The sequence below is a fragment of the Columba livia genome, chromosome 8 (assembly GCF_036013475.1).
Source record: "Columba livia isolate bColLiv1 breed racing homer chromosome 8, bColLiv1.pat.W.v2, whole genome shotgun sequence".
NCBI classification, from domain to species: Eukaryota; Metazoa; Chordata; class Aves; order Columbiformes; family Columbidae; genus Columba; species Columba livia.
In genome coordinates, this window is record NC_088609.1 from 16,887,934 (window position 1) to 16,906,294 (window position 18,361).

At 50.2% G+C, this 18,361-nt stretch overlaps 1 protein-coding gene across 22 annotated transcripts in view; it reads left to right on the top strand.

Moving 5' to 3' along the window:
- The window catches only part of NOS1AP (nitric oxide synthase 1 adaptor protein), a 43,843-nt gene that overhangs the window by 16,657 nt on the left and 8,825 nt on the right, over window positions 1-18,361 (top strand). For 6 of the 22 annotated variants that reach the window (XM_065072286.1, XM_065072285.1, XM_065072302.1 and 3 more), the window contains 6 exons: window positions 12,493-12,585; window positions 12,937-13,010; window positions 13,605-13,713; window positions 13,902-14,043; window positions 15,290-15,453; window positions 16,011-16,178. In XM_065072286.1, coding sequence (XP_064928358.1) covers window positions 12,493-12,585; window positions 12,937-13,010; window positions 13,605-13,713; window positions 13,902-14,043; window positions 15,290-15,453; window positions 16,011-16,178 — 750 coding nt within the window. Of the gene's footprint in view, window positions 1-1,123; window positions 1,210-12,492; window positions 12,586-12,936; window positions 13,011-13,604; window positions 13,714-13,901; window positions 14,044-15,289; window positions 15,454-16,010; window positions 16,179-18,361 lie in introns of all 22 variants that reach the window. The other 16 variants (XM_065072288.1, XM_065072287.1, XM_065072303.1 and 13 more) reach the window with 7 other exon arrangements.

Genomic DNA, 18,361 nt, shown 5'->3' on the forward strand with positions numbered 1-18,361 from the left:
TGTCCTTTGATAGCTCTCTGCTCCTTCTGCAAGGTGACAGAACTGCCTTTGATTGCCTGACCCTCTAACTCACATAAGCCTCTGCAGAAAGTCCTGTTATCGAGGGAAGGGGCTGTGTTCAGCATCACCAGTCGTAACTCATTCAGCTCTGTGCGCTCCAGCCCCGTCACTGTCACGAAGAGGTGGCAGGCTCTTCTTCTTCTAGAAACTTGCTAGTGAAGATAACCACTTCCACTTATCTTTGCATTTTAGAGTAAATACCTACGTATAAGAATAAGCTTTTGGAGCACCTGGGAGATTGCTGAGGGGAAGAACACTACAGATAATGGATTTGAGGGGTACGCTGAGGTGTGGCTGATTTCAGGGTCTGCAACTCATCCTGGCATCTCCCTTTTGCAATCCCTTTGAGTTTGTGTCTCCTCACACCCATGCTATTGCTTTTATTTGGAGTTTTTTATTTCCCTTTGATTTACTGCAACATGGAATTTTCCTGCATTTTTTTAATAAATCAGAACTTCAGCAGTTTGCTGCCATCATGACAGCTTTTTACTCTTGGGATGGAGTGGGTTCCAAACACTCCCTTGTGCTGACCACTGCAGTGACCTTGCATGGACGTGAGAAGAGACACGGGCAGCTGCCTCTTCCAGCCAGACGTGTGTGTCCAGAAATGGTACCTGGCTCTTGCTCTGTGATTAAGGGGAGAAATCACTTAGGAAAAGGAGAGCAAAGAGTAAGAAAACCTCACAAGCAGGGAGTCAGGGGTCAAGCAATATTTGTCTGTTTTACGGTTGAGAAGCTGAGACACAGGGAGACTAAGTGACTTGTCAGACTCCTTCCGAGGGAGCAATCCCTGTTCAGTGAACCAGACTGAATTAAAATCGAACTAAGCTGAAGTCTACACTTTAAATGCTACTCTTTTGTATGATACTTTCTGCTCTTGTGCTTCTCTGCTGGTCCTCGAAGGCCATGGACCCCTTGATTTAATTTTTTGAAGTGTTCTCCTCTGCTGCATAACTTAAGAAGAGAGGCAAAGCACAGAGCTGCAGCCTTGGAAAAAAAAAAGCCACATCCTCAGATTTCTTTACTGCTAAATTTAATTCTTGGTGGTTTTGGCTTGGTGCAGCAGGAAGATGTTCCAGGGGATGCTGTACACCAAATGGCCAAAGGGGGAAGAGCAGCACCAGAGCCTGCCTGGCAGCCTGCAGCAAGGTGAGGAGGGTTTTGGCACAGGTTTTGTGGCTGTGGGAGCTGTATGGGTGTGTGTGTTATGGCATGTTCCTGTGGCGTGCGGGAGTGGAGGAAAGGGTCACATCTGCTAAAGATGAGAGGCTGCAAAAGGTATTGTGTGAGCTGGTCTGGGGAATGGATCTCGTTTAATTAGGGAGCTGGAGGGAAGGATGTGTCTATTGTCAGACAGCAGAACAAGAAGCACAGCTGAGAACAAGATAAAGGAGCCGAGTGCTCTCCCAGTCCCAGATGGGCTGTAGTGTACAAAGCACAATGAAAGCCCTGCGGGACGATAGTTGGTGGGTGATGTGCTTCAACTGGGATTTTTTGGAGAAACTGGGCTTTCCCAGGCTGGAGTGAAGTCTGCCCAGAGGAATGTAGCCAAATTCAGATGTTTTCCGAGAAGAAAATGTTTCCCTCTCACCCAGGCTTCCCTGATAGAGAGCAAGTATCCTGGTGATTCTTCAGCTGTCACTTGGTCTTCACCAGCATGAGTTTAACATGGTAGAAAAAAACCTCTATGCTTCCCTATGGAAACTGCTGATCCATTTCACTGGATACTGAAAAAAGATGGTTAAATTTCAGCTTAACTCTTTAAGTGAAAACAGCCCCACCTGTGATGTTTTACAGTGTTGCTCTTGGATTGCAATAGTGATGTGCATTGTAGGAAGCCATCTCTTTCTTTTTCCCTTCAAGGCCTCTGGTTTTGTTTTGGCATTTTGCTTCAATGACGTTTTCTTATTCCTAGTAGCATGACGGATGGGGATGGTCTGGACTCGTTCGAACACTCCCTGATCCTCGGGAACTTTGGGGATGTGTGTGTATCTCTCTAGTACTGCAAACACAAAGAACACATCTGTGCTGACCTCTAAATACATGCTTAGAAATCCTCAGTATTTAAAAGAGAAATCTGGAGTAATTGGCCCAAAGATGGGGTGAGTGTGATTCAGGGTGCAGGACCTGTTGTGCTTTCTGTGGTTTGAGTGGATTCAATTTCAACTCCCAGCTAGTCGATCTTCTGTGTTTGCCTGAAGTCAAAGAGCCTTCGATGTGAGGAAGCTCTCCCCATGTCTGAGCTGCAGACAAGTCCCCTCCAGCCTGCTCTTTGGATAAGCTAAATAGAAACAGTTTGTTTTAACCTCTGGGACTTAGGAGTCTGGGAAACCTGCCTCATGTTCTTGTTGCTTTTTATAAGTTCTCTACTATTGCATCTTTGAAGTGTATGGTAAGGCAGAACACGTTATATCAGGATGGATTATATCAGTAGTGATTTCAACAGTGCTATGTTTTGAGATAAAGTCACATTTCTCTTTTGCTGCATGTTTCCCTGCTCACACTGCCCAGGACCATGCTCTCTTCATAGTGTCCTTTCCTCTGGATGACACCCTTTAATGTCTCCAGGGTTTTTCTTTATGATGCATTTCAGCATTTTGTGGATGCAGCTTCTGTTTCTTTTTCCTTTGGAAGGATGCTTGGCCAATGCGCTATAAAATCAACCTGAAATGAGTGGATGCCAAATTCCTGTACACTTGACCTCAATTTTTCTTTTTCTTCCAGACCTGCATAAAAATGAGCATTGCTGTGCTCTCCTTGCTGTGGAGTTTCATGGAAGGACAGCAACATTCTGTCATCTGTCTGTCATATGTCTGTCTGTTATTGCTTCACTGGGGCTCCACCAGGGAGGTGGATTTAAGCCCTTTAATCTGGGCTGTGTGGTCACTTCAGATGACATTTTTGTCAAAATGCACACAAAGGAGGAAATGGCAACGTATTCTCTTAAGTTTCTAAGCCAGCATAATAGCTCTGTGAAGTACACTTTTAATTTTGTTGAGATAATTTAAGATTTCAACTTGCACAGAGCTGGTGCTGTGGGCAGTTGTACTGCAATCCTTTGGCTTGATGTTAAGTCCTATATTGGCCATTTTCTAACTCTACTTAAAATCTTGGAACTTTTATTAGCTTGGAATTTTTTCTATAATTCTTTCTAAATCTCTCTGAAGGACATTATTCTGACTTGTTGACTTCAGCATGTAGAAGCTAGTGAATTAGTCTTAATACTTGCATTAGTTATTACTGAAATAGGAACCATAAAACACGTGTAATATGAATAATTACCTCTTCTCTCCAGTTACAGCCCAGAAACATTGGTGAGCACCGCCAGCATCTAATGAGCCCCACAGGGCTGGCTTGTTTCTGATGTGCTAAGTGTTTAATGCTGCTGCTCATTTATTCTTTATTAATTGTCTGAATTCCGTAATTGCTGATTTAGTTACAATATTACCAGCTTCCCTTCCTTCACTTTGTCACTGTTTTTCTGCCTGGCTATTCTCATCTGCCTTCTCAACTGGTCTTACTCAAGCTTTTTATGGAACTGTGGGAGAGCAGCTCTTTAGCAAGCGGTAAAAAAAAATAAAAATAAAAGTCCTGTATTTCACAACCCGAGGCGTAAACCTCGCCATGTTCTGATTTGGCTCGCTGTGCCGCACTGACACCTTCCCGAAGCGCTGCATGGGTATGTGCTTGTGATGCCCCTCTCTGTCACCTGCCCTCGGGGTGGAGTTGGGGTGTTTTTTAGCTCCAGCGTGGGTGACCGTGCTCCTCTGTAGCGCCAGCCCTGCCTGCGGCCCCTCCGTGAAGGGCGGATGATCTCAGCTGCCTTGAGGCAGGGTCTGTCTGAGAAGGAAAGCATTTTGGGAAGAAAGCTGATCGTGAACTCAGGGGTTTTTGTTTTCCTGATAGGATGGAGGAAGGTGCCTGGCTGGGCTCTACCTGCCCTGCTCACCACCCCTGTGGTCGCCAGGGCATCGAGTCTCGCCTGTGCCCGAAAGAGGCAGGAGTTCAATTAGGGATTACCCTAAACTGCTGCAAATGACAATGCTTTTCTTTAAGTGGAGCTCTATCTAGCACATGGCTCCAGAACTGCTTCAGCCTGGCTGAATAGAGACCATTTCTAGGCTCCTGTAGCCTCTTACCTCCTTCAAAGGCTTGTCACAAGGAGCCGTTGCCAAGCAGCTTGTGCACCCACTGCCATTGCCTGTGTAGGGCAAACTGATGCATATCTAATTAAAAATACCACAAATTCCAGTGAATGTGGAGTTTCCAAGGAATGTGCTTCTGCTTATTTTAGCAACAGGTGGTATATATTAAAACATGTATAGCTCATCTCTTGTCTTGTTTCTCCTGGGCTCCAAAAGCAGTGGCTGCAGATGCACGCAGAGCGTGCACCTTGTTTTCATTAACCCAAGGGAGCAGCTCAAAACCTGGTTATTTTTGCAACCAGTTCGACCAGTATCCCATATGCACCCACGCACAGGTGAGTTCACACACACCTCGCTCGGCCATCGCGGATGGCAGCATGTGAAGGCAGGTGGGAGCTTGCTGCTCCCACGCAGCTCTGGCCCGTGCTGTTATCGCTTCCAAGCCCTTCTGAAAAGGGTTCAGAGATGGTTTCAAAGCTGGGGGCTGGACTGCAGTGCGGTCTCCACTGACCTTCTCTCCTGCCTGAGAAGTGCTTCTTTTCCCAGCTCAAGAGCTGTTGCTCCCACTCGGAGCCATTGCTGTGAGTGCCCGAGCTGGAGGAGAAATGATGTGGCTGTGCTGGGATGGGGTTCCCCAAATTTCCCTGATAATCTTGGTATTAGTTAAGCCTCAGTGAAGTGAACAGTAACATGTGCATAGAGACCTGTTGGTGTCTTTAATGAGCTGCTGGGTAGAGCTGCGGGACATTTCTAGGAAGCGTTCTCCTGCCACTGCATCCCTCTGCACAGTGCTGGGCTTCCATGGCACACAGAGTGGCTGCAAGCTGCCTTGGGAGATAGGCTTATGTGCTTCAGATCTCCTTTGAATTCTTATTTTAAGTTTATTTTTTAAAAAATGACACTTCAAGACTGGGATAGAGAGGTATGGAAGCACTATGAATTTCTTGTATGGTAGATAAATCATCTTGTAAATAGAAGTCTGCAAAAGAGAGGGTGAGAATAAGCTGTTACCTAGAGGATCTTTATCCATTTAACCCTGTGATTAATATTGATCTAATATTTACCAGTTCTGATTCCTCTGAGATTCCTGTGAAACTGCTTAGGCTGAAGATGGCTTGTGTACACATCCCAGTTTGGCAGCTCCACTCGAGAAACTTGGAGGTTGTGAGAGGAGGTTGGAGGAGGTGGATCAAGGCAGCTCCCTGATATCTGGTAGGAAATAGCAAACCGAGCAGAGGGAATTTATTGTGAAATATTCAGTGTTATTGGAAAACATATTTAGTGTGATAAATGGTTATGCTGTAATCCGGGGATTGTTTCAAAGCAACAACCTTAGCTCTGCTCTGCTGCTCTCACAACATGGGTATTTTTAGGCTGATTCCCATTTATACCCATCAGTACTCATGACCATCACAGACGGTTACCAAAATTAAACCTGAAGTTGGATGGGAAAATAGGCACTGACCTTGTCAGTACAAACCAAAATCATATCTTATTTTAGTTGAACACATGCACCTCAGAGCCACATTTTCCCATATGTTCAAATGCAAACTCTGAGGAACTGTGGAAGAATTTTAAAAAGCATCGTTAAGCCCAAGAACGAGTATTCAATACTTTATTACTCCTTCCCCCTTTCAAAATAACCATGCCCTTTGGCTAAAGTCTAGCTACTGGCAAAACCACCAGCACTGGGATGCAGACAGGATGACATGGGAAATTTAAGCCTGAGGAGCAGCTCAAAACCAAGGTGGCAGGACAGCAGAGGTGTGAACAGAGGTTCTGCCGATGGGAGCCTTGGTCCTGCTCCTAAACACCTCTGTGACCTCCTGTGATGGGAGCCGTCCCCTCTGCAGGCACAAGTGCTGCAGGCTGGTCTTGTCACGGCTTTTGGCAGCAGGAGAGGGGAAGACAAGCCGAATGATCATGCCATGGGGATCTCCAAATCTCCCTGCTGTCTCCTAGCCCTGGGAGGGTGAGCACCCTGCAGATGCTGGGGCATGCCCATGCGGTGTACCTTGCAGCTGCGTGCAGAGATCAGGGGGAGCAGTGTGTGCTTGCTGGAGCCAAGATGGGATTACATGCCCGTGGCAAAAGAGAGTCATTGATAGGCACAGGTAGGGTGGCTTAAGGCAGTCTTCTAAAACCAGGGTTTAGTCTGTTTATTGCTGATCAGATTAGTAGGCTAAGCAGGTATTCCAGTGTACTCCCCTCCACCAAGCTTGAGTCCTCTGTGGGCTTAAAGTGCAGCCCAGAAACAGCAGACTGTCAGATATTTTGAAGCCTTGCTCACGAATACCTCTTGGATGAGTCTGACCACCCTCCTGGGAGGTATCCTGCTTTCCACCAGTTTTATCCGCTGGCATCTGCTGCTGCCCTGGTGGAGTCTGGGACAATGCACAAGAGAGATGCCAGCTGGCGGGTGCCTCTCTGCTTTCAGGGCAGCAACTAACAGCAAGGGCAGTGATGCTTCATGCCCAGGTACCCCTGGCGCTCTGCTGCCCTCCCAGTCTCACAGACGGCACCTCAGGAGAGGTGGTGCTGGCTCTTCTCCCTGCTGTGTGGCAGCCTGTGTTTGCTGGACACCATCCCGCTGTTCCCTGTAGATGAGATGGTCAGGAACTCTCTTCTGATCTGTGAGACTCCTGACCAGAGTGCATGTTTGCTACTGTGCCAAATCGTACTGTATTTTAAATCATTCTCTTTTCCTCTCCAGTGCTCTTTCCTTTCTGCTGCTGTATTTAGAGAATACTGGTTATGTTCTCTTAGCTGAAATGGTTGGGCACTTCTTGGATGGCCAGCACTCCCTGCTGAAACTCATCTGGGGGGGCCTTTCTCTGTGCCTCTTCCTTGCCTGCAGAGTGTGCCTGGGCTTGTGCTGCGTGATTCTAAGGAGACCTATGGCAGGCACATCCTTGCAGCTTGCCCACCCTTACCATTTCCTGGTGTGGTTCAGTAAAGCAAAATCCTTGTCTCCTGCATGGTGGTGCTGCTCACCATTCCTCCCAATTGCAGCTGTTAGGGTCCCAGCAAGGTTTCTCAGCCTTCCCTCCTGTGGGTTAGGCCTGATCTGCTGTACGTGTCTGAGATTTACTTTGATTCCCTATGTTTTCAGCAGCAGAAATTGTGAGTTATGTGGTTTCCCTCCCCCCCAGTCTTTAATTCTTGGAACTGTGAAGCCTGTGCCAATTAAAACCCAAGCTTGGCTGTCATTTTGTAATACGTTAATTCTTCATCAAGCGACCGTTACCTGCTCCTTCCCCCTAAAGTGCTGGGAAAGCCTTTGCTGGTCTGAAACGTCTTTCATTAGCTTGAGCTGACCTTGTGTTGAAGTCTAACCCTAAAGGTATTTTATCAGCTGTGGTGGGAGGTGGGCACTGGCTCCCAGCCCCCTGCCCCGCTCCCTGCCAGCCCCATGCTTGGGGCTTATCGTTCCCCTGGTGAAATGGGCTGCAGGAGCCGGGACAGAGCCGAAAGCGCATCGTCACAGGCAGAGCTCAGAGCTCAGGCTGCCCAGGTCCCAGAGTCCTTTCCAGCCCTTCGTGTTCAGCAAAGGTGGCTCCACGGGATCCAGCTTTGCTCAGGGTTTCATGTCCTTTCTGTATAAACATGAAGAAATACAGCCTTCTGGCAAAAAGTTGCATCCCCTTCTGTGTGTTTTTCTGTATTAGATTTTTTTTTTCTCTGTATCTCAAACTAGCAGAGTAGCAATTGGTTTTGTTGAAATGTTTTTTTTCCCTATTAACTGAATTCTCAGACTACTGCTCTTTCCCCAGTATAAGCTTGTAAACCTTTTTTTTTGAGGAGGAGGGGGATAGAGGGTGGAAGAGGATAGATACAGCTCTTTGAATTGAGGAGAACTTCCATTCAAAAATTTCCCAATTATTCGTATTCTGCTAGCACAATCTGACAGTATAGCATTTGTAGTAGCTTCCATTACTTACGGAGAGTGCTAGTGGGCAGACTTAAACCTGTGCCCGCTGCAGTTTAGATGGGCTGTAAGGAAATGAGGGCATTTTTATTCAGGTTCATCTTTTTCAGATGCTTGTGAATATGAGAGGATGATGAATCTAGAAAGATATCATCTCCCTGATCTTCCTAACCTCCCCTACAGTGCGTGGTTACAAGTTTTCTGACACTTACCATGTAGAAACAGCACGACAGAGATGGGTAACATGTTTCTAAGGGCTCTTAGTTTTCTGTCCTTTTCACACATACCCATCACACTCGGATTCCTGCATAATTTTACTCTAAGCTGACAAGGTTACATGAGCTCTCTATTAAGCAACATATGTTACTCTGTTCTCCACAAAGGGCAATTTTAATGCTCTGCCAGGAGGAGTGTGTTGTGCAATGATGCATACACCAGCTGGCATTATTTTCCATCTAAAGTTATTTAAACAGTAAACTCTGCATAAAAGACAGATGTTGAACATAGACTCCCACTAACCTGAGGTCAATGGTAAGGCCCTTGTGGCCTGATGAAATAGATGTTTCTTTTCTAATTGAGAAGATGAACTGTTTTCTTTTGTGGGCAGTGTAAAATTAAGGGGTAATCTTTATTAACTTTTCAGCTGGTTGGAGTTTACAAGTGATCTAATACTTCTTTTTCATAATTGAGATTGTAGCCAAGAATTAATATCATTAACCCAAATTTGTAGAATTGTTACAGATATTTCAAAATCCAGAAATGTGCCCAAGATGGGCAGACTACCTGGACTGAGAGCAAAGAAAGCCCTTCTGGCCATTCAGTTATTTATAAGTAATACATGGTGAGAAAACAAAGGGGAGAGGGGTCACCTAAGACCAAAATGCTGTATCCAGAGAGAGTGGGGTGAATTGCTGTCAGCCAGCTCCTCCTGAGCATGATCCACATCCCCTCTGGTCAGCAGAGTGGGTCCCACACTGGCAGCTTTGAGAAACCCTGCTTTTGCTTGGCCACACACACAGTTTTGCACTGGCTTGGCGAGAAGCTTGTTAGCCGTAATGGTGTGATTTTTAGCACACTTTTGGTGATGCAGGGTATATTCCCAGAAAGGGCTGTGTGGCATTGGTCCAGCCTCCCTGGAAGTGTGCGGGTTTTCTTCACCTCTGGGTCAGCTGGTGCCCACTGGTTTTGGATGTGGCTATGCAGATGGTTCTGGAGTCCCTTCAGGGGAATTTCCAACCTTGCCGTCACCTCTGCTCTTCTCCCAGAAACAGGGAAAACTAAAACCCTAATGGTTTGCATCCCTCTTAAGCTTTCTCTGTCTATTTTACAGCAGGAGGGGGGATGTTGACAAATGCGGACAGACCCAGCAGATCTCTGTGCCCAGGACAGACAGAGCTATGATCAAGAATAACTCCAAGCCAGGGAGGTCCCGATCAGTTGTGTAGGGAGAGGTTTCTTATTGTCCCGTTCATAAACAGGCTTGCAGGGCAGGTGTTAGCAAGGGCAGGTCCTGTCAACATGGCATGGCAGTGTACTGAGCAGGGCTGGTGGTGACAGCTGCTGTCACTGCTAATGTCAACTGCTGTGCCGTGAGCCGGCAGCTCTGAGCGAAAATTCTGCCCTGTGCGGTTTGAGGTTCATCCCTTACATTCTCTGTGGCTCAAATCTCACTTAGAGGAATCACGCAGACCTGATGGTTCCTTTGACCCTAGCCAGAGCTGCTGCTTGGGCTGAAATGCCTCTGGTTTGCTGAACTAGCCTGGTGAACAAGGCAGAGCACATTGCAGGCTGCGGCTGTAAGCATTGGGGTGGCAGCACACGAACAGTGTGCCAGGCTCTGCAGAGCAGTATGTGCTCACTCTCGGTTCGGTCTGCTTTTCATCCCTTCTTGCACCTATTTGCCCAAACTCAAATTTAAAAGTCCGTGAAAACTAGCAACACAGCTCCTGGCCCATGGAACCCAGCGCATCTGCCTCACACAGCCCAGGGGTGCAAGAGGCAGCTCAGCCGAATTGCCGCTTTATTGAATCCTCTTCCTTGCTAATGTGTTATTAAGTTACGGTTAGTGTTTCATTAGAGCCCCAGTGGGCATGAGTTCATTAGCATTTTATGGGTTAGAGCAGCGCTTCGTTCCATGGGAAACGTATCCCAAAGAGTATCTGTGCTCGTTGGAGTGATTGTGCTAACGAGCTCTGGTTGGGGCAGGGTGTGCAATAGCTTTCTAAGCACATGGCTCAGACTTGCAAAGGAGCTTGGCTCTCGCCTTGGCGTCAGAATAAAGGCCTGGATTTATGCAAGGGCTTAACAAATCTGGCTGGTCAGCCTGTCTGAGAATTTGGCTTCTTTGCTCCCGTTGGTTCTTGCTGGAGTTTTGCTTTGGCCTCAGCATGGCAGAGGCAGAAGAGCTTTTCCCCATGGCACTCCCCGGTGCCAGGCTCAGGGCAAGCCCAGGCAGAATTGCTTGCCTGCAGTCAGGGATTGCGGGAGCCTCTCCAAGGAGCTCTGCAGTGATTCTATCTCTGAAACATATGCCGGAGCTGGGCAGCATCTTTGCTGAAACGTCCTGGCCTGTCTGCACTGCTGTTCTGGGGCTGTTACCCAAAAAACAGCCTAAAAATAGCCTCACTAACCCTGAGATATTTTTCAGGGTTGCTCTCTCTTCCAAGCCCACATTAATTAGCACTTGGGATGTCCCAAAATAGAAACCCCATGGCTTCAGCAGCTCGGAAAAGCAGCTTGATGTTTATAATCAATGATCGTTAGGACCAATAAATCAAGCTGCATCTTCAGCAGGTGCCATGCAGTCACTCAGGGTGCTGCAGAGAGCATCCAGTGCAGCCTATGGCTCCCAGAAAAATCACATGCAGAGCTTCAGAAAGTGCTGGGTTAGTTACTCCAAGGTAACCAGGCTGGAGCTCACCTTTTCAGTGCTAAATTAAGACATTTCTTTAGTATTAGGTACCAGACACACCGCCAGGATCTCATGTCTTAGCCAGTCACAGAGGGGGGCTCCTGGATGCAGTTTCACCTCTTGCTTGTAATGACAGGGAAGAGGAATATGAGAGAAGGGTTTTGGAAACCCACCCTGGTGGGCTCTTTGGTGAGGGACTCTGGTGAGACCCTTCTCCATGAGGAATAAGCCTTGCAAGTAGCATATGAGTTTGTGCTGGGGACTTTGAGGCTGGCTATAGCCATGGTGGGAGCCTGAGCTCTGCTTTCTCCAGCCCATCACCACAGCATCAGCCCTGGAGCTTGGCTGGTGGGTACACTGGGGAGGGCAGAGCTGCCTTCCCCCCACTGTTTTCTGAGTCATCTGTATCTCCCATCCACATCAGCAACTCTACAATGGCTTTGAGGAATTGTATTTTGGGATCTTTTATCATTTGATCACAGGTCAGGGCCAGCAGCTTTTCCTGCCTGCTGGCTCCGGCTGCCAGAGTTAATACATCACGCCGTGCTGGAAATGTCACAAGGAGGCTCGGTGCAGACTGGAGGCATCGGGGTGCCTGCCCTCTGTTCCCTCTGCAGAGAGACTGGCGAAATAATGAGCAGATTAATTAAATTCCTCTTCCCTGGGCATGTGAGGTGCAGGATGTGGGGCTGTTCTGCTGCTGGATGGGCACAGAGGGTCTGCCCTGCTGCTGTGCACAGCACCCTGCCTGTGGGACCAGCACCCCAGGTACCTGATGGGGGTGCACCTATGGTAGACTGGCTATGGGAGTCCCCAAAAATCTCACAGCAGGAGCTTGCTGTTCATCTAGCCTATTGCCCCACCAGCTCCCTCCCTGTTTGCAAGACTTCAAATGCAAAAGTGGCTGGATTTTGTGGGATCTCGTTCTCTCCTTGGGGCTGGATCAGGGCTTTGTGTTTAGTCACTGATCTTTGGAAGTTCCTGTTGATGATTTTTTCCTGTCCAGTGACTTCTGATTGAAGTGGGTAATTACATTATCCCATCTACCCTGGAGAGGTTCACAGAGTCCTCAATAATCATCTTCAGTTTTATACTGAGCCCCTAAAAAGCCCCACTCAAAATGAGATTTATCTTCCCAGAGGTCAACAATGGCCACAAGCTAGTGGGACAAACCTGAGCAAAGCATTATCCACAGCCAGGGGCTGGATTGCTTCAGGGTGTGCTCTTCTGGATGCTGGGCACAGCAACACTGCAGGGCAAAATGTCCCCCTGTCCTGCCCTAGCATGGATGCACAGGCTGATGTGGGCTTGTGCTCCGGGAGGCGTGTGGAGTTGGGGAAATCTTGCTATGCCCCTCTCACGCCTTCCCATCGGAGCCTCCTCAGCCCTCCCTGGGGCTTTCCTGGTGCAGAAAAGCTAATTCAGGTGCTTGCTTCTGTCGCCCACAGTATGAGTTTAAAGCCAAGAACATCAAGAAGAAGAAAGTGAGCCTCATTGTGTCGGTGGATGGTGTGAAGGTCATTCTGAAGAAGAAGAAGAAGGTAGGCAGACCCAGTCCCTGGGGCAGTGGGTCCCCTTCCTTTGCAGTGTGGGGACATGCAGGATTCTTGGAATTTCTGGGAAGCACAAGAGGGGTGGGCTGGGATTGGCCACGGATGAGCCATCGTCCTGCAACATGGCCGAACCAGCCCTGATGCAGGAGCAAAAGGGACTCGAGGGGCTCTGTAGGAGGTGGTGAGGGACATCACCGGTCCTCAGCAGGACCCCGCACTCAGCAAAGGGCTGCAGGGTAACAGCAGCAGAGCTGTGACAAGAGCTTCCCGGGTCTGTCTCTGGACTGTCTCTGCCCTGTCCTTGATCTCAAGGGCAGCATCTAACGTACTCATTTTCAGCTTCTTTTGTTGCAGAAAAAAGAATGGGCCTGGGATGAGAACAAAATGCTCGTCATGCATGATCCCATCTACAGGTAAGCCTGCTTTGTGAGGGGACAGAGACTTGGGTGGTTCTACCGTGCTGGTTACACCACACTGCACTAGCACTGAGCTGGGGACTGACCATGGGGAGCTGCTGTCACTTGCTGTGCTCTCCAAAAGTCTCCATCTCTCTTCCTCCGTCTCTTTGGCAAAAGCTAAGAGCGTGGGGCATCTGTGTCCCAGGGAAGCCAAATGGAAGGGAGCTGTGCCAGCGAGGGGACAGCAGGCACCCAAGCAAGCAGGCCAGCTCTCCGAGCAGGCAAGGCAAGGAGTGAGGTTTGCTCTACTCCGTCCCTGGAGGGCTCCTGGGTCCAGCTCTGTCACTGGGGGCTGAGCAGAGAAAGCTACGTGCTGCCTTCACAAGACGCTTGCTGCTGCTGAGTCAGTGGGCTAATTTTCCCAGCTGAGGCAAAACCACTGCCAAAAAGATTTCTGATGGGCTTTATCAGGGATGTGCTGCAGAGGCTGGGCATCTGCCAGCACCCCAGGACGTGCCCTGGGAAGTGCTGGCTGTAGCCTTGCCTGTCTCCTGGGCACCGTGGGTAATATGTGTGTTGCAGATGATATACTCCTTTCTGTCCTTGCAGGATATTCTACGTGTCTCATGACTCCCAGGACTTAAAGATCTTCAGCTACATCGCCAGGGATGGGTCTAGCAATGTCTTCAGGTGCAACGTCTTCAAATCCAAGAAGAAGGTAAAGGTGCTGGGATGCGCATCTCACCATGAAGGGGTGTGACAACTGGGACAGGACCCTGTGGTAACCTGAGTTCTGGTGCCTGTGGCTGCACCCAGAGACCCCTGAGAGCTGCAGCAAGCTGGGGAGGGCAGTGGGCAGGGACAGCCCAGCTGAGGTGATGCTGCTCCTTTCCTTGCCCACCACAGAGCCAAGCCATGCGCATCGTCCGGACAGTGGGGCAGGCATTCGAGGTCTGCCACAAGCTGAGCCTACAGCACACCCAGCAGAACGCAGACGGGCAGGAGGACGGAGACAGCGAGAGGAACGGGGATGACCTGGATGTCCCAGGTACTCTGTGAGGGTGGGGTTCTTGGAGCCTGGCAGACGAGAACTGCAGAGTCACCGACTTCTCACACTGGTGCTTGCTGGCTGACGCCTGCAGGGAGGGGATTTGCACAGCAATCTGGCCTGCGGCGTCTCAGGCTCAAGCTGGGATCTTGCCCAGCACGGAGCCTTCACTAGGTGTTAGCTGTCTTCCTCTCAGACATCCCCCTTGCTGGGAGCCCATTAGCAGTGCCTGGGACTCTGCTGGGCGCCTAAATACTATTTATGCTTGGCTGCACACGCTGCAAACATTTCCTTGCTGCTACCACAGAAGGGACCCCAAGCACAGACCTTCCCTGTGTCCTCAAGCACTCGCAGGGCTGGGTCCAGCTCTTTGCTGTGGACCAAGCTCATGGTCCATTGCCACCTCTGCAATTCCTTGCGTGTGCAAAGCCGTGCTTGGTATTTTGTATCAAGCTCCCAGGGCTGCAGGCATCCTGCGGGCCTCCCCTTCTTCCTCAGCCCCACGGGCTGGGGGTACAGGGATGCTTCTGGCTGGGCACTGCTGGTCCACCCCATCGCCCCAGGCTCTGTGGGACCCCGGGGAGCTGCCGTGCTCCATGGTGCTGGCAGCTGCACTGGAGGGGAGACAGAGGTTTTGCAAGAGGTTGGTCAAACACCTGCAACACCTGTTGGGATTCTGGCAGGTCCCGCTGCCTGTCCATGCGTGGGTTGCCTGCCCCACAGCCCGTGCTGGGGCTCCATTCCCCATCCCATGCGTGGGCTGCCTGCCCCACAGCCCGTGCTGGGGCTCCATTCCCCATCCCAGCAGGAGCAGCCTGGGCTGTGCTGTGGTTCCTGCTGGCCTCTGCAGCCAGCGCTATCACGGTGTCTGAATCGTTGGCCTGTCCTGGGCCAACCATTGTTTGTTTTTCCTCTGCACCATGTCCCAGACATGATATGCAGTCCCCTGGGTTTTTTCCCTGTAATCTCTTGTAACCTTTCTTTAGCTTTCTCTGTGTCTTCTGCTCTTGATGGTCTGTTTGTCTCACATCAGGGGTTTTGGCCACTCACTGTTTCCCAGTTCTGCTGTGCTGGCTATGTTTCTGGCTGCAGAAAGCACAGCCGTGTCACTTGGCACCGGTTTCCCCTGGGAACTAGAGGGTGGGTAGCATGGGGGTGGTGGGGACCGGTGGGCATGACTCGCCACACCAAGTAGCAAGTTCCTGCTCTGAGCGGGCTGTGCTTTGCTCTGACACCGGTCCTGCAGCCTGCCGCCTCGCCAGTGCTGAGAGGGTGGCCGCAGCAGCGGAGGAGACAGACATTGACGCCGTGGAGCTGCCGCTGCCTGGAGCTGACATCCTCGACTTCAGCCGTGGGGTGACTGACCTCGACGCCGTGGGCAAGGAGGCAAGTGGCTACGCTGATGCCAAGGTGCGTGGGTCCTGTGCCTCCACTCTCGGAGCATGGCGTGGCCCCGGCCCCGCAGCTCTGCTGTGCATCCTGGGGGGGGCCCTGGAATCAGGAGGGATTGTGCAGCATTCCCCAGCTCTTGGATCAAAGCCATCTGCCGCCGCAGGGCTGCCCTTTGGCTTGGGGCCCGGGGCCCTCCCGGAGAGCACCGTGCCGAGGCTCAGCTATGTGCAGCCACACGGAAAGCATCTCGGGCAGAGCTACTAGGAATGTTTTTCCACCAAAAAAAAAAAAAAAAAAAAAAAAAAAAAAGACTTTTTTAGTGCAGTGGAAATTCCCATGGGAAGCATCAGTCTTTTCAGGAATTTTCTACAAAAGTATTTGTTTTTTGTCAAAACTGAAAACATACTGCCTTCAAAGTTTTTCAGCACCCCCAGCAAAGTGTGCATTTGCTTTGAATGCAGCAGTTTCTTTTCTGGGTACTGTGGGGGTCTGTTCTGTGCTGCAGCCCACGTATGCCTGCCAGCGCTCGGTGGCGAGGGACATGAGATCACAGTTTTGACGCCAGTGTTTTGCAGGGCTGTCTCCACCCTGAAGACATCCTGACAGCATCGCCCAAGATGCTGCTGCCCTCGTCTGCCCAGCTGCCAGACCTGGGGACACCCCTCTCTGCCCACCACCAGATGCAGCTTCTCCAGCAGCTCCTGCAGCAGCAGCAGCAGCAGACGCAAGTGGCCGTGGCACAGGTGGTCCCCTCAGCTCTTTCCTGGGGGCAATGGCAGGGCTGGGGTGCACTGCTGAGCCCCTCGCTGCTGGAGCAGCAAAGCAGGGAAGCAGCTGCGGGTGGGGACCCAACCTGAGCCAGGGTGGACCCTGACACTGGAGCGTGGGAACAGACCATGCTGCGTCCCCCACTTTCCGTGGCACAGCATGCTCTGTCACATTTTCCAGGCATGTCTCACTGTGCCCTTGTACCCAGTGATGGCTCCGTTGAGCCTGCAGGGATTAGCGTTAGGTCTGTGTGCCTCCAGCTTTCTTGGTCCCTTGGCCCCTGTGTTCTTGCAAATGCCTGGCCTCAGCGTTAGCCAACTAATTCTCCATGCAGGTATTTCTCATGTAAGCAGCTCTGGCTGGTTTATCCAACTCATTACTTTAGCTTTATTTGTTCCCTGACCCTTCCCAGCGCTCTCTGCAGTTGCTTGACTTTCATCTTCGCCTGAGCAATGGGCTTCAGCAGCTTTTCTGTGCTTTTCCATGGCTTTCCTCCTCATGCATCAGAAAATCAGTGCTGGTCCTTCTGGCTGTGCTGCTGTCCCAAGAGCCTACCTGCCTTCATGGGTCATGGGCACATGAAGTCGCTTTCCCCTCTGGAAGAGGGACCTGCATCGTCACAGGGAGCTTTATGTCTGCCCAAGTATCATGTTGCTACAGGCAAAGCTTTCCTCGCAAAGCTGTGTCCCTCTGTAGTGGGAACTGCTCACCTTCCATAGTTCCCAGTCGTTGTCTACCTGCAGTTTCTTCTTCCTACTTCCAGATTTAAAAAAACAAAACAAAACAAAACAAAACCAACTGAAATAGCGTAACACCATTTTTTGGCTGTCTGGTGGGATGGCAGCCGGTGGCCTCGTCCTCCTCTCTCCAAGGGCTGACTCTCTGTCCTGGAGCTCTGCCCACCCTGAGATGGTTCTTGTCCCAGGAGCTGTCACTTTGCTGCTCTCTAATCCCTTTACCATGCACTGTGGTGATTTTGTATCATTGTACTTTATTAATGAAAAAGTTGGGCCCTGTCACGTCAAATGCCTTTCAGATGACAGAATGCATTACATCAGCACCTCTCTCAATGGCACTTGTTATCTTCTCTCAAAAAGTACCGAGTCAGTTTGTCCCTGAACACGTGGTGATGGGCACAGGCTTAATGCTGTACTAACAAAGCCAGGAGATCCACTATGTAGACAAGGATCTGTGCTTGGTCTATAGCTATGGGGACCATCCTGTAATTATCTGGGCCTCTAATTACTTGGCTGAGAATGAGATACCGTTTAGTTCCCTTCTTGACCAGAGACTTGCTTTTGCAAGGTGTTTCACAGATACCTGTGAAAGTTCTTTCTCCTGAATTAAGTCCAGGAGTCCTTCCTGGCTGTTGTCCCCAGGTGGCTGGTGACACCAGCCGGGAGAGCAGGTGGCTCCCAGCTGAGCTGCTCTGGGACCCTGTGGCAGCTCACGGGTTCGGCAGGGTGCAGAGAGCTTCCCCCTCGTCCCCAAGGTCACCTTCTAGGCCAAGGTAAAACTGCCTTTTTTGGTGGTGTTTTTTGGGGGGGTAGGGGAGATGGTTTGGTTGTTGTGTGGTTTTTGGTTTTGTTTTATTTTTATTTTTGTGGGTTGTGGTGTTGTTGTTGTTTGTTTTGGACTTTTTTTTGTTTGCATTAAACCCATGCTTTCTTGTTTCCCCACAAGCCTGGGCTGGCTCAGTCCTTGCTGGGGAGAGGAGCATTTGTAGTAGCTCTGGATGGCAGGAGGGGATGCTGAGCTGGTATGGGTCCTGGGTGGCTCTGTGCTGCTGTCCCCTTGTCGGGAGCATGCTCCTGTGGCTCTCCTTGCTCAAGCTCAGAGCAGAGACCTATCCCCACTGTCCCTGGGCAAGGGCTCCTGGCTGATCTTGCCCAGCAGCGTCCCAGCCTCCTTGTGATGCAGTGCTGGTGATACAGATCCGTATGGGTGGTTATGCTAAAATCAATGTACTTCTTGCCTGTGGACTCCCACCAGCTAACATCCAGGCATTGCTTCCCAGGGCCAGAATGAGCAGCCAGCTCGTATTCCCAGAGACACCATGTCCCGGCAGCGCTCCGCCATCTGTGCTGCTCCAGGCATGTTGCGCCTGCCGGAGCTGCCAGCAGCTCTGGGGCAGCTCTGATGCTCCAGCCTCTGCTAG